At 34.5% G+C, this 16,381-nt stretch overlaps 1 protein-coding gene across 1 annotated transcript; it reads left to right on the top strand.

Moving 5' to 3' along the window:
* Positions 1-5,606: 5,606 nt before the first annotated feature.
* On the top strand, positions 5,607-10,293 carry LOC143559471 (nucleobase-ascorbate transporter 4-like). The gene is made up of 14 exons (XM_077048043.1): positions 5,607-5,746; positions 5,846-5,943; positions 6,008-6,184; positions 6,270-6,370; positions 7,584-7,659; positions 7,770-7,829; positions 7,905-8,083; positions 8,160-8,256; positions 8,340-8,426; positions 9,043-9,101; positions 9,174-9,265; positions 9,343-9,420; positions 9,779-9,939; positions 10,019-10,293. Exons 1-14 carry the CDS (start codon positions 5,653-5,655, stop codon positions 10,235-10,237), a joined length of 1,578 nt encoding a protein of 525 aa, XP_076904158.1. The 5' UTR covers positions 5,607-5,652; the 3' UTR covers positions 10,238-10,293.
* Positions 10,294-16,381: the final 6,088 nt, after the last annotated feature.

Raw genomic sequence — 16,381 nt, 5'->3', positions numbered from 1 at the left:
TGATATAAGTTCTTGAAAATGCATGTTTCTACAGTGAAAGCGCACGAGTTGTATGAGTTGATTGTTGAATACTAGCCATGGAAAATCGACTCATCATCTAACTGTTAAGTGAATTGAATTTCCTAAACATTTAATGGCATGTAAAGGCATCTCCCTGATGTTGGAGAGCTAATCATCTTGGGGACTACAACTTGATCCAAGTGGCTATAGGAATTTGGTTATTTTAGGTGTAACGCATATGTAAACACTCCAACCTAAAATAAGCTGGCATGTCACAATAATATAAAAACTAACAAAAAACAAGTTATTATTTTTACATTACAAATTCTAATGGCTAGCTTTGCCTCCAACATATCTTCTGTGCTATCTTCAAAGGTGCACACTCTTCACTCGTAACCGAGAAACCTTGGAAACCTGCTGTGGAGAAACAATAATATGGCTGGACACATGTCCAGTGTACAGTTATGCCAAAGGATGATGATACATGTCTAACTAAAGAGTATTAACAAGGCACTGAAGATACATGAACTCAAGGCGACCATTGTTTCGAAAACATACTTTTCTAATTGTGTCTTCCACGTATTATATATCAAGGAACGTGAACAAATCAATTGATTATGAAATAACAAGTCATGCTTGGTCGGTATATTAGAGTGATTGCTTCCATACAATTAGCTTGCATATAATTTATACTTAATAATATCTCTGAATATTAGTCATTGCATTGTATTTATATCTATCATTGTAATTGAACAATTTGTGGTTTTATAAAATATTCAAAATGTTAGTATTATAATTTTATTTAAGGGCAGAGATTTTGATAGAAAGTTTGATGAATTAAAATAACAATTTTAAGAGAACGAAATAAATTCAGAAGTAAGGTATTAAATTTAGAAAAAAAACTTTTGCATAATTAACTTATGTTTGAGATTGAATTTGAAAACAACTTATTGACTTATTCTTTTTTCAAAAAGCCAGCTAGTTAAAAAAGAAGTGTTTTGTAATCACAGAAGTCATTTTTATTTAGTTTTTTAATATGGCTAAAAATTATTTTTAAAAGCCAGAAATCCTGGTTTTTGTTTTAAAAAGTCAATAAGTAATAAGTTGTTTTCAAACTTAATCTCAAACATGCCCTTAATAAAAAATTTAAAAGTATTTTGAAACGTGGATAGCTCAAAATTATCTCTCATTTATAGAATGCAACCAAAATTTTTTGATCTCATGGTTCAAATCGTTTATTGTTAAAAAATTCCCATGAGTCCATGACTACACCACATCCAACTCCCAGATGGTCAGATGTGCCAAGGATTCTGGAATTAGAGTCATCAGGATTCACTCATCGACATAAACATCAAATTGCCACCTTACCGGAATTTTGCCAACTTCAAGTTCCGCCCCACTGGCAGAATGCCGGTATATCCCGAATTAAGGTTATTTTTTTAACTTCGACTCTATCTTTTTGCTTTAATATTTGATTGTTTGGTAGCTAGATTATTGATTATTTGTTTGATCATGTAATTATTTGTTTGATTAGATGATTAAATTGAATAAGATTATAGTTTAGGCAATATAAATTTGATCTGCTGACCTGGGTTTATAAGAAATATGTGCCAAAAATTTTAATTTGGTTTTATCCTCTTTGTGTTGAAGTCATATTTTTTCTTTTGTGTAGAATCTTCATATGATTCAGAGCTTTAATTGTTTTTGGATTTGAGTTTTAGATACTTATTCTTGTAGAATGTTTGATGACCCAAGTTGTACCATCCCTAGTTTTTCTATATATTGAGAAGCAACTTGATTCCCTTTTCATATTATCAACTCTAAGGCTTGTCTTTTGTGAAGATATATTTGCATCCTTTAAGTTCTCTCTAACAAAGGTTTATTGGAACATACAGTATTTAGGGTTTATCTGTATCAAGCCCACGAACTCGATTCATCTCCATATACTCTAACCAATATTGAATGGAAGACCATTAAGTATTGCCTAATATCTTACAAGGTTATCTATACATGACAATCTTAGAAAGAAACAAATCATCCTATGAAAAAGATAAAAGACTATATGAAAGATTGAAATCTAACAAGATCCACTATATAGGAGGGTTCGAGTGTTCGACAAATGCCATTTTCATATAAATTGGATAAAAGATATCTCATTACTTACAAAACTAATATGACATTGCTAAAAGAAATCAAGGCATCTTTTTATTTGGAAGTTCAAGTTATTTTCTTTGACAAAATACTACTAGGTGTGTAGCCTAGTGCTTTGAGGTGATCCAATAATCAACAGGTTGTGAGTTCAAGTCTCAATAGAGCATATGTATTATAAAGACGTGCGTCTTTGTTTTCGGCAAAATGCGATATTGCAATCTAAAATTGAGCACAATGTGAAGCTGATGAAACTTCGGTGGTTCAAAAGCACATATCCAAGAGACAACAGCAGCACAATGCAGCTAAACTGCACAAGTAGCACACCATGTTAACAACAATACATTGAATAAGTATGCAATTATGCTAAGTACAAAGCACACAATTATTATTAGAAGATACCTTACGTGAATTTTGACATGTTTAATCAATTTAAGGTTTTCAAATAGTTTGTGACTTGGAACTTGCTTGAATATACCTTAAAAAACTGGTTCGAAGTCAGCTCATGTAATGTGCAAGCCAAGTTGGTTCGTATAAATTTCGAGCATACATAGATCAAATGCGAGCTCGAATAGAAGAAAGACGAACACAAGTGCAAAAAGATGTTTTGACCTGTCTTTATCTTTATGATTTGATAGACCCATGCATAGAAGAAAACCTGACGGTCCGCTGACCATCAGCCATCACAATTCATTGGTTCCATTTTTTTTTTTGAACGGCCATTGTTGTTGCTGTTGTTGTAAAATCTACGCTTTTAAGAAAAATAAGAATCTGACTTGCTTGTAGTCGGTGAAGAAAATTTTCTTATAACCCCGACCAATAAGTTTAAGTTCAGTCGATGGACGCATGATCAAGTTACGACAGCTAAAACCAAGTGTTAACACGAACTATGAAGTCCCTATCACTATTAACGATTAGGTATTATAGACTACTTTCAATCAATGGAGATCGCAAATAGTTTCTTCCAAAAATTCCTTGCATCTCAAAATTTGTCGTATAAAGTTTTGTGTAATTGTTATGCACTCTATAAATCACAATGCATAACACATATTCCCAATTTTCATAAATAGATTGGAGAGAAAAAAAAAGGAATGATCAATAATACCAGCCTTCCATGAAACCGCTATCTTGTTTATGATGTGGAGGAGGAATGTAGTGGATGTTGTATTGCGGTTGTGGTGGATATCCGGGATACCTTTGATGATACCCTTGGGGTGGATACCCTTGCGGTGGGTAACCATACTGAGGGTATCCATGATACCCTTGTGGTGGATATCCTAGATACCCATGTGATGGATACACTCCTGATGGCGGGTATACTTCTGATGGTTGGTGGATGCCTTTAGATTGTCCTTCTACGGGATAATCTATAACAATCAAAGATATATTGATCATTAACTCTTTCGTTAATCTTACAAAAGGCAATTCGAAATCGTTGATACATTTAGATCTAAAAGGGGGAAAAAAACAAGTAAATAAAAGCAATTAAGGAAGGAACCTTGTGGAGGAGGAGGAGCGGTGGGAGGCTGGCTTTGGTTGGGATGACTACTCATGATGATGAATGGATGATGGATTTTTTTCAAAATTGGATTGGTGTTTCAATGTTGTGGTCTTCTTTGGAACATCCTTCCGATTTTGGGGTTGGTTCAATTCTAAAATTAATGTAAACATCGGTTTTCACGCGTGACATACTTGTGTGCATGAAGAGGAATTAGCATAAGGTTTTTTTTTAGCATAACATTATTTACATACACTAGTTTTTATCCCCCCGTATTACAGGGTTGTTTTACATTTTTCGTTTTTTAATATTTATTTTTTAGATTTTAATTTTTTTTATTTTAAGAAAGTTAATAATATACTTAGGCTATGTTTGGGATTCCTTATTTGCACCTCCTTTTGACTTATATAAGTTGTTTTTGATAAGTTATTCCCTCCAAACTTATCAAAACATCCTTTTGCCTTATTTAAAAACTTAAAAAAGTCACATTACCCATCACCTTTTTAAATTACAAAAGTTAATAAGTAACAAGATGGAAAAAATAAGGAATCCCAAACGCCGTGTTAGGGTTTGATGATGAAATGGTTTCACAAATAAATGATATGTTATAATCCGTTTAAAAGCTATCTGGATTTGGTGACCCATGACCCGTTTATTTTTTTTACTATAAAATTGTTTCTTAATTATAAATAATATATCTTTTTTTAAAAAAATCAAATATTAATTTTTAGTATATCCCTATTTTATAGGATTTTCACATCAAATATTTGGTAAGATTAATTTTTAATTTAATGAGATGTTATAACCCGTTTAAGAGAGCTATCTGGGTTTGGTGAGACCCATACCCTTGAATTCGGGTCAAGTGCATGAGAAACCTTCATTTACAAATAAAACAATCTGATGACTTGAGAGAATTTAAAGAGCAACCAGAGAGCTTTTAAAGGTTTCGTTTATATATATTATAGATAGATGCATGTATATATAAGTTAAATAAAAAAACCGCGAGGTTAATATTGGACTGCATATTTTAACTAAAGAGTTGAATTCATATGGCAGATAATGTGAGAGTAACGAAATTGTAAAAGAAAGCTAGAATCATTGTGGGGAATTAAGACACATCATCATACCGTTCCTTAATTTCCATCTTGTGTTAGTTACCTTGGGATATGAGCACCGTTGTGGACTTCCAACGTTGTGGATGCTTTCAACTGACACTATATTAGGGATGAGCGCTTTCGGGACGAATACTGATTAGTATCAGTATCAAATTCGGTATCAAATTTTGAGTTTTCATGACCGATACGGTTCAACACGGTCTTGGATTTTGCACGAAATAACAGTACCGAACCAAACATTCGGTACAGGTTCCAAATATTTTCAATTTTTAGGATCAGGATTTTCGGGAACGGTACCGGTACCATCCCGAGCTCATCCCTACGCTACACCACTACTACTTCCAGAGTAGACCGATTTAGAAATAAAATCGATATAATTTTTTTAAAATAATAATAAATACTTAAATAAGAAAAATACGACCTAACTCGAAATTTTTCACGAGCATACGTATCTCACGTTTAAAGAAAGTTAAACCCACGGGGGCTACTACCGATGGATGTCTTTTCGATCAATACAAAAAACATTTGACCAATATAGATATATAACCTATGAAAACATTAACGATACAAAGTCTTTGAATCATAACTTTACCCAGATTTCAAGTCTTGAAAATAATTATTAAAATTTGGTTTGATAACCTAATGTTTTACAATGTGAAGGTCATATATTGTTGGTAGGATTAGGTTGTTTCTTAAACACAAAAATCCATCCTAACTTCAACCACACCACACTCTTGAGTATATATCAAATGTTACATAATACTTTCAATTCATTTCCTTCAATCATCCACCATTTTTCAACTTCTTCTCTTTCATGTCATAACTTATAAACACACCCATCGAACATGCTTGTATAGCGCGTGCACGCTCACAAGAACACGCGTATACAATATGACAGGACCAAAAGACGATAAATTCGCCCCACATCCGGTGAAAGATCAGTTTCCCGGAGTCGAGTTTTGTGTCAACAGTAACCCCCCTTGGGGTATGTTTTTCTTATTTGTTAAAGAGTGATGATATTTTTATTTAGTACAATATATAACATTATAACATATGATTCATATTTGAACTTTAACTTATGTAGCCGAAGCCGTTATTCTTGCATTTCAACATTATTTAGTGATGCTTGGGACCATTGTTATTATATCTTCCATCATAGTTCCACCAATGGGCGGCGGCAATGTAAGAAAATAAATCCAGTTTGTTTGAAATGAAATGTTTTTCATATAATTCATTGAACGTGCAGGTCGAGAAAGCTCATTTGATACAAACAATGTTGTTTGTGTCAGGATTTAACACGTTGTTGCAAACATTGTTTGGGACACGGTTGCCTGTGGTGATCGGAGGGTCGTTTAGATTCGTCGTTCCTATGCTGTATGTCTCTTTACAAAATCGTTATAGTATTTACCTTGATCCGGTCGACGTATGGTTCTACACTAATTACTTTTGTTATTGAAGTATGTTGATTTTTTACGAGTAATCATGATACGAGAGGTATAATTTTGCAGAGGTTTCGTCATACGATGAGGGGAATGCAAGGAGCGCTTATGATCTCTTCACTTCTTCCTATCTTGCTGGGCTTTCTTGGTATCTGGAGAATTGTTGTCAGGTTTGTTTTCAGGAGATTTCAAAAATCAAACATGACAGAATGAATTGGACTATGAAATGCAGGTTTTTTCCCTCAGGACTCGATTGTCAATCGGGTAATTTAATGACAAAACAAGAACAATATGATAAAAAAAGACTTATCAGAATAAAACTAAAACCTTTCAAATAGGTGACGAATAAACACAACGTTAAGCTGAAAGTTGAAATATCACAACTATTTATAAAAGGTGTATTGGTTTTCATTAATCTCAACTATCATCTTTTAGTCGTTGTTGGTCCCAAGTCCCAACTAATGAATTGGTTGTTGACGGTCCCATCTTTTAACGTATTTGTTCCCAACGGTCTGCAACTAACAGAATCCTATGGCCGCTAGTTGCAGGTAGCTGGAAAAACTTTTTAGCCGGAAAACTCATCATTTTCGTCCCAAACATCTTTGTAACCTCGAATCGGACCTTTATGAGCCTTTTTCTAGTAAAACGAAGTCGATGGAACCCTAGATCCATCACCAGAATCAGTTGGTAGGGCTCAAGTGGTGGTGGCTGGTTGGTGGAGAGTCAGCTGGTGGTGGCAGCAGTGTTCAGGTGGTATTTCTGGCAAAAAAATGTGACTTTTCAGGCCAAAAGCGTTTTTCCGCCGACCTGAAAGTAACGGCGTTAGGATACCGTTAGTCGCGGACCGTTGGGAACAAATACGTGAAAAGATGGGACCATTAGAAGCCAATTCGTTAATTGGGACCAACAACGACCAAAAGATGATAGTTGGGATTAATAAAAACTAATATACCTTTATAAAATAGTGTGTCAGTTAGCGGTTATAACTCTCCGCAGTTAATCGGTTATTATAGCGGACAAAAAACAAAAACCCAGCAATAACTCAATAGTAGTTAATGTTGATCACCTAACTTGCCACCGATGCACAAGTTGCTGGTGACCGCTGGTTACAACTGTTAGTAGTTGCTTCTTATAAATAGTGAACGTTTGTCATTACTGGACCAAGTTACTACTAATTAGTATAACTTACTGCCGGCGATTTATCACTGATAACCAATTGAAACTGGTGATCAACATTTGTCTAGGGCTACAATCACACCAATCAGTAACATAAATCCCTTTAAATATAAATCTAATTATAATACAATGATTTAAAAGACGTTGAAATCATCTGATTGAAATTTTCACTCAAAACTGGATTCAAGATTTGTTCGATGGATACAGGTTTCTAAGCCCTTTATCCGCCGTTCCTCTAGTAACACTTGTCGGTATTGGTCTCTATGCTCAAGGATTTCCTCTGGTAATCAAAATACTTCCTTTACATTGATTCAGACCCATTTGGAAGATCATGAGCCTGGTGATCATAAACTGTTAACACCCTAAAGTCTAAACCGTACATACCTTTTGTAGTTGGCTGAATGCATTGAGATTGGGCTTCCTGAGTTGATTCTACTAGTCTTATTTTCCCAGGTGAGTCTAAGATCATGACATTATTATCTTCTTGAGATGAATTTTCTTGATTATCGAAATAAATAAATTATGCAGTATGTCCCTTACTGGTCGAAATCAAAGTGGCTTGATCAGTTTGCTGTCCTGATCTCAGTATCAACTGTATGGGCATATGCATCCCTTCTAACTGCAGCTGGCGCGTATAAAACTAGACCGCCCAACACTCAGTTCAGCTGCCGTGTGGACCGCTCTGGTCTAGTAAGCGGTGCTGCATGGTGAGCACCATAGTGGCATAGTTGACTTTCCTCAATAACTTTTGTTGACTTTTTGATAAGTAACATGGTTTTGCAGGATCAAGTTTCCGTATCCATTCCAATGGGGTAAACCCACTCTTCATGCTGGAGATGCTTTTGTGATGCTAGCAGCCGCTTTCGTGTCTCTTATAGAGGTTTGTATATGTTTAAGTACTACTAAGTGAATCGTGTTCATTAATCCAGTTTCATAAATTTGAATTGATAATCTTGTTTACAGTCGACGGGTACATTCATTGCAGCAGCAAGATATGGGAGTGCTACACATGTACCATCTTCAGTTTTAAGCCGAGGCGCTTCTTGGCTGGTGAGAAATGATGCTATTCTGCTGCGTGACACACTATTCAGGCACCACCAACGTGTCATATGGGCCATATGACAAAAGGAAATATGGTCATATAGGCTGTATGACCAACCAAAAATGTTCATATACGCTGTATGACATGCAAAAAATGGTCATATGTGCAGTATGGGTAGCAAATCATACGTCCCGTATGTTGTACTGTTGTATGACAAAAAAGTGATGAATGCGACCACTGACAAAGTTGTACGGCATGTATGACGTTTTTTGTCCTATCACATGGCCCGTGTGAATGTGTGATACGACATACTCTGGTGTGCAAACTTGATTTGGCTACGACCGTATAACTTCATACAACCCCTACAACATGATATGGCCTATATAACTTCATAGGACCACTATAACATCATACGGCCTGCATAACTTCAGGCAGCCCATATAACTTCATAGGACCCTTATAACAGCATACAACCTGTATGATGTGACACACACACTAGTGTACACTTTTTGCGGTGGTGTTTATATAGCAGCCCCCTAATATTACCATTTCTTTGATGTCACTTCTAATTTCTAAAGATGCTTGGTTACAAACATTTTAATCACCTTGGATGAAATCTTACAGGGACTTGATATCTTGATGGATGGAGTATGGGGTACAGGAACCGGCTCAACTGCATCAGTGTATAAAATCAACTTAAAACGCACACATATTTCATTTTTGTTCATCAATGGTATCTTTTGTGGTGTTTGTAGCGAAAATGTAGGTCTTTTAGCTGTCACTAAAGTGGGAAGCAGAAGAGTGGTTCAGATGTCTGCAGGATTCATGTTCTTCTTTTCCATCTTTGGTTTGTTCTACTACTGGTATACAATTAGCAAATCAATTATTATGACTTTTATATATCTTAATGATTTTCTTAAATAGGAAAATTCGGAGCGATCATTGCTTCTATACCGTTACCGATCATTGGAGCTCTATATTGTGTCTTGTTTGCCTACATGTGTAAGTATAATTCTTCACCTTTAATAACAGATAACTCAGGGCCGACTCAATGAATGCGGAGGCCTAAATCAAAACAAGATTTTGTGGCCCTTTCATGACAATTGTTAAGGAAAACAAAATATTGTTTATTACAAGTTTTGAACTCATAACCTATACTTCTTTATTAACAACCAAGCATACCACTACACCAATACATTACTTTGAGTTTACTTTACTCATTATAATATATCTATATATAATGTTTTTTTTTACTTGGTGCCTTAATTAAGTGTGGGCTTAAAGCCCTAACTTGTTTTCGTCCACGAGCCACCCTTGAGATAACTTGTTTGTTGTTTTTATTGATTATGGTTTTGAGCAGCTTCTGCTGGTCTAGGATTACTTCAATACTGCAACCTTAACTGTTACCGAACAAAGTTCATACTAGGTTTCTCACTCTTCATGGGACTTTCGGTCCCACAGTATTTCAACGGTTACATAGTAACAACCGGAAACGGCCCTGTTCGCAGTAGATCCATTTGGGTACATACAAATATTTTCTGCAACCATTTTTCATAATAAATCTTGTCTTGAATATTTATTTTATTCTATTCTTATTCAGTTCAATGAACTAATGGTTGTGATATTTACATCTCCGCCCACTGTAGCCGCCGTTGTTAGTATGTTTCTTGACCGGACTCTTGGTTACAACCACAAAGATGTTATAACAGATGGTGGAAGACATTGGTGGGGAAAGTTTAAGTACTTTGAAAGAGATGTTAGAAGTGCAGAATTCTATTCACTTCCTTACGGTCTTTCTAAGTATTTTCCCTCTGTTTAATTATGGTTTTTTGTGTGTTCATTTAGCCAATTTGCAGGCTTGTTTTGTGAATATGATTGTAATATTTTTATATCAAGAATGTATATTTTCCTGGTGCCAAGTATAATGAAGCACCTTAGCTTATTATTCTAAGATGACTCTTGCTTGATCGCGTAAGTATAGTTTATGTTATGTGGTATGTCATGTCGATTGTCACGTATGCATTTGGTGTGCAAATAAAGGGTGTTGGTATACGCATTCGGCATGCGACACATATAGGGATGAGCTTGGTACCGGTATCGAAAATACCAATACTGAAATTCGTCAAAAATAGGTTCGAGTACCGAAAATACTCGACACGGTACAATACCGATACCAAAGATAAAAAGTCAGTGATATTGGTACAATTTGATCATTCCTAATACATTTGCTCCTCCATAGATACATATAAGAGAGGGAATTATTGGTGTGTAAGGGTGCATATTGGGTCGTGGTTAAGTAATATAGCATGCTATGTATGTGTCACATATTATAAAGTTGAAGTTTGAAAACCTTTTATGCTTATTTGCATTTTATATTTACTTCAGAATATATGATGTTTTATACCGATCTTTTTATAATAGTTCTATATCAAATTTTATTTCGCAGTACATCAAATTTACCAATTTATTACTATTTTACTTTTGGATGTAAGCAAACATTAACCAGTAAAAACATTTAAAGGTTGATAGCGTGTTTAATAAAGATGAAGCACAAATCACCTCCCTATCATTTTGTATAAAAAAATTTATATGTTTTTTTTTATAATTATTGCTACCAAAATTCATATAATTAGTAGATTGGGGATTGCGATAACACCGAAACAAGTCATTTTCTTTCCCATATGAGGTTGTTCCCTCGACGTAAAACACCGTTAGCCTCATTACAGTGAACACGCTCAATATGACCAGTATATGATGTGACACCCGGCATTTTCAGGTTAACTCAGTTAACACACACTTCGTTATCTCAAACATTCATGCATAATAGTAACACGATTAAGTAAGGAGTCACACATACGAGTCTGTCCTAACGCGTTGGTGATCAATATCGAACCCGAATAGGTTAAGTAATTCAGATAATCTTTACGTGCCACTTGGTAATGTGCACTTGATTATGTGTTTATATGACATGAGAAGAGTTATATATATATATATATATATATATATATATATATATATATATTATAACACCAGACTAAACTGGGCTCGTGCATCGCGAAGGACGAGCCCACTCCGGTTCGCGACACACGAAGATTTCATCAGACTTTATTGTTGTTTTAAAACTCAATATAAAACCCTAGTTGCCTAATAACCTCTCACAGCCTAACCACACGAACACACACACACACACAATTGGGCGATTTCTAAGATTTTTGGGTGCTTGGAAGTATATAAAACCCTAACTTTCCCGTCTGTGCCACCCATCGCAGTACGCGATGGGGTCTTCACTGGTTCATCACTCATTGATACTTGTAACTTGTTAAACAGTTAGCCGTGCTCAATTGAAGAGAGGTATCACCATTAACTCCGAGAGGAACCGACTTCAGGTGAGTTCTAGCCCGTTTTCTCTGTTATGTTTTCGGGGCTGTGTGCATACTCCTATATGTTAGTTAATACGCTTACCTTGAGTGGTAAGTGTATGTTAGATGAATGCTTGTGTATGTACATTAAGCGATATAGAAAGAGTAACGAGTATGTACGTGGATATATATTGATTGATATACACATATATAATAAAAGATATGAAATGAAAGTATGGTCGTACGACGAGACATGTATGGTTGTTATGGAACGAGAAGAAGGGTACAGGACCCTAATAATATCCGAGGTATGAAGGACACCGAACCCTAATAATATCCGAGGTATGTAAAGCACGGACCCTAATAATATCCGAGATACGTAGGGCATCGGATCCTAATAATATCCAAGGAATGTAGGCAAAATGCTCTTTAAAACGTAGAGATAATATGAAAGTTATGTAAGTATGAAAGTATAAAGAAAGAAAGTATAAAATATGAAATAGTGAATGAATGTATGTATGAATGAAAGATGAACAGGTTAAGTATAAAATTCGTATCTTCGGATGCGTATTTGTAAGTATATGAATGAATTGTATGTTGCCTGATTAACTAGAACTCACTCATTGTAGCTGACTTTTAGTATGCACGCAGGTGAGTAGGATGAGACATGTTGCTTGAGGAGGGACACATGGCATTCAAGGGAAGACTAGCATCGAAGAAATGAAGAATCATATGCCGTTTTATGTTTATTGTTGAGACTACTGTTATGCTATTTTAAGACAAGTACCTTATGGTTTGTAAGAAATGGTTGACTTTTATAGTTTTGCAAAAGTTTTAATTAACTATAATCTTTGAACTGCGTTTATGAGTAAATCCAACACCGAATGTAGGGCTACCGGGATCGGGGCCTTACAAATCTTGTATTGACACACTTTAATATATATTTTTCTTAGGTCTCTAAGGTAACTAGGGGTGAACAAGAAACAGTTCAGAATCAACAGAACCGAGGAATCGGCACTGAACCGGTGTCTCAAAACCGCTAACGTGTGTTACCTTACGGTTCCCGGTTCTCAATATTTACATTATATGGTTCCCCAGTAAAACCGATGGTTCCAGACATGGAACCGAAGAACTGGAATAATAAAAAAAATTTTAAATAAAATTAACAATCCCCATTTTTATAGGGTAACTTATTAGCCGACATCTATTCAGTCATTTGTTAATTCAAAATCTTACTTCTTTACGTTCAATACCTAGCAGCCAAGATCAGTTTTGATTCAAGCTTTCAATGTAATGTAATATATAATAATATGATCTTCCTTTAATCTATCATCACTAATGATTTATTTAGCTTCAAAAAGTTGGTTTTTAGTATGGATATGTTCATATTGTAATCTAAATTAATTTTTTCTTGAAATAAGACATAAAATTACATAAACTTGTTTTGCAATTTGCAAAGTTTGCACTACCCGTTTGAAAAATAAACGACCAAACTAGTTCTGGCACAAAACCAATTAGCAAGAATCGACTTTACAGGTTCTGAAACCGAACCGGTTTACTATAATAGGTTCGGATGTTGGTTCTATTTTCAGCCATTGTCGGTTCCGGTTCGGTTCTGAACCATTTCACAGCCCTAAAGGTAGCGCCTTGGATCTTTCAACACACATGCATTTGGAGTCTTATCATTTTCACAAACATTTTATTTTGCATACTCTGACAACTGTTTTGAGTTGTGCTTGTATTGCACATGTTTACTTTTGCTTCAGCTTGCTTCCGCAGGTTTTTAAACAATCTGAATAATTTTCACTACTGATCATGTTGAATAAGGATAAACAACATTTTATTAAATTCATATAGTGGTTGTTTAACATGACGAGTGGTTAGATCCTAGTGTGTCACATGCCTGGCGGTAAAACCCCTAAAATGAAAATTTGAGGGTGTGACATATGACGCGAGAATAAGTATTGGTAAAGGAAAATAGCAATTAATGTTGATACGTGTAATTCGTTGAGAGAATTGAATGTAGTCTTAACTTCAATTAATAAACAAACTTTGGTTTAGTTAGGTTTGATCGCTCACTTTGACTTTTGTTGATTTTATGGTGGTCGACTGGTCGCATTAAATATATATGGTTTTGGGTGAATACGCTAGAGTTGAATTTTCGTGAGGTTTATAGCATGACCAAATCCTCAGTGGAATACTTGTGTGGCTTGATAGAAGGGAAATATTTGAAACTTGATTATTGATTAAACATGAAACTTGATTGAAATTAGTTTTAGAACTTTGGTGATTTTATTTGTTCTCAATTGGAACTTTAGTAATAAAACCTGGCCAAGCTCGAAAATTTTGACGTTAAGCAAACATAAATCCAGACACTGGAAAAAAAACGACGACAGAAAAAAATCGTGCCCTCTGCAATAGCCTTTATTGTGTATTTGCTCGTGTATATACACTTTGGTAGATGATGGGTTATTTTTAAACCATGTATTGGAATGGCTTACACGATGCTATCTATCACATGTTGCGTATAATGTTTTGGTCAAATTTAATTTTTATAAGTAAGGTATGGTTGTTCTAGAAACAAGTTATTAACTTGATAAAGATGCAGGTTTTACAGTTGTAAATACACTTTCTTAATGATCTGTTTACAGTTTGCTTTAATGATCATTGGCTTTTTTCACAAATTGAAATTCTAATTTCTCTATAGGTTTATGGTACTCCATCTCTCGCTTTAACTTCTAGGGTTTAAGAGCATACATAGTCCATCCTCCATCATTATCTCTATAATTACAATAAAAATCACTATCTTTACTCTATTATTTTCAATTGAATAATATTTTTATACATTTATCATTACTTTTTCTATCTCTGTCGCTCACAATCATTTTCAAAAAATATTAAAAAATTAACAGAGGTAAACAATGTCTTCCCAAATATAAAGATGAACAATAACATTCTTTTTCTCTTTTCCACTCACAACCACATTATATAATATGCATAATCCACTCATAAATATACGCAGTGTGGGATGTGAATGCTCTAAGAGCATTCTCAGTCCATTCCCTACCCATATTATATATTCATATATATCAAATAATTACACTAAAAATCATTGCATTTTCTCTCTTCTGGTCAGTTAAATAATACTTTTTATACCTTTATCATTATCTTTTCTCTCTTTTTCACTCACAACCACTTTCAAAAAATATTAAAAAATTATACGGTGTGAACAGTGAAACCCCAAATTTAACTTTCCCATATAACATTTTCTATCTCCTCCACGCACAACCACTTATAACCATACCATATAATTTACAAAACGTCCTCACATAAATATAGGGAATAGACGGAGAATGCACTAAATCGATTTATAACAAACTTAGGTTTAGTCATGTTTGACACCTAAAATTGGCTTTTGTTAGTTTATAGTCAAATTTTAACATAGAACTTTTATAAAAAAAAATTCTAAATTTGTTTGATAATATTTATCACTTTCAAATAAAAATTTTAAAGACAGTAAGATATTACCTTAACACAACAAAATAGGTTCACATGTTTTGAGAGGCCAATATGATCAAAATAGCCTCACATGGCAGGTACATGATGAGGATTTAACGATTGTTGAGTGACAACATATAAATGTAGGGCTAACTTTTGTAAAATACAATTTTGGGAGTTTGACCTTTTTCTGGTTAAGTTGAATCCGTAGATATAATTATACAACAACAAAACTATAATATACCCTAATACAAATTTAACTACTTCATGTGAAGTGTGTAACACATGCACATTTCAATAAAGTTGTAGGCCTTTTGTAGGTATATTCTATAAAGACGATTTAGCGTGCGTAATCACTATAGCTACGAACAAGTTATGCAAAATATATAAATAATCACGCAACATATATAACTCTTAACATGTATAAGTATTTACACAACCTAGATAAACAGTTAGACAACCTATATTTATAATTACGCAACCAATATCTAATTACACACATTATACGTACACATACTACATTGTAGTTTTCATTAAAAATCAATTTAAGTATAGAAATACTATGCTTAAAATGAAGAAATATAAATATACTCCGACGTATGGTATACTTTTTTCAAAAGCAAAAAAAAAAGAAAAAAAAAACTTAGAATATACAAAATGGCTTTTCTCAGTTTTGTCCATGCACCCCTAATATCCAGTGGTGTAAAAATCCTGACTAGACACCGATTAATCTCTGATTAATCGCCAGTCCCTACTTCACTGATTAATTTTGTTTTAGCTGGCCAATTAATCGGTCAACGGTCAAATCCAGCCAAAATCGACGGTTTTTGGTGAGATTCCGACCAAAATCAGCGGTTTCCAACGAGATTCTGATCAAAATCAGCGGTTTTCGGCTAAATTATAGCAAAAACCAGCGGTTTCCAACGAGATTTTAGCCAATTTCCGGCCAAAATATGTTTGTGTGTATAAAATTGAAAATTACATAAAAACATGTGTGCGTGTATATATAAAACTGAATCCGATTAATCCCAATTAAACTCGATTAATTCCAATTAATCGCTAGTCCCCACCGCACCGTCCGACTAGCGATTTTTACAACATTGCTA

Source organism: Bidens hawaiensis, unplaced genomic scaffold (genome assembly GCF_021521415.1).
Source record: "Bidens hawaiensis isolate Kalapana, Puna unplaced genomic scaffold, B.hawaiensis_p1.1 tig00019922_1, whole genome shotgun sequence".
Classification (NCBI taxonomy): Eukaryota; Viridiplantae; Streptophyta; class Magnoliopsida; order Asterales; family Asteraceae; genus Bidens; species Bidens hawaiensis.
The sequence above is the reverse complement of the archived record's forward strand: the minus strand, read 5'-3'. Positions and strand labels throughout refer to the sequence as shown.

Bases quoted from the DNA above. Each gene is read 5' to 3' on its own strand.
- LOC143559471 (XM_077048043.1), top strand. From the start codon at position 5,653: ATGACAGGACCAAAAGACGATAAATTCGCCCCACATCCGGTGAAAGAT. The intron at 6,371-7,583 runs GTTTGTTTTCAG...CGATGGATACAG, and splicing joins ATCTGGAGAATTGTTGTCAG to GTTTCTAAGCCCTTTATCCG. The intron at 9,102-9,173 runs GTATAAAATCAA...TGGTGTTTGTAG, and splicing joins ACCGGCTCAACTGCATCAGT to CGAAAATGTAGGTCTTTTAG.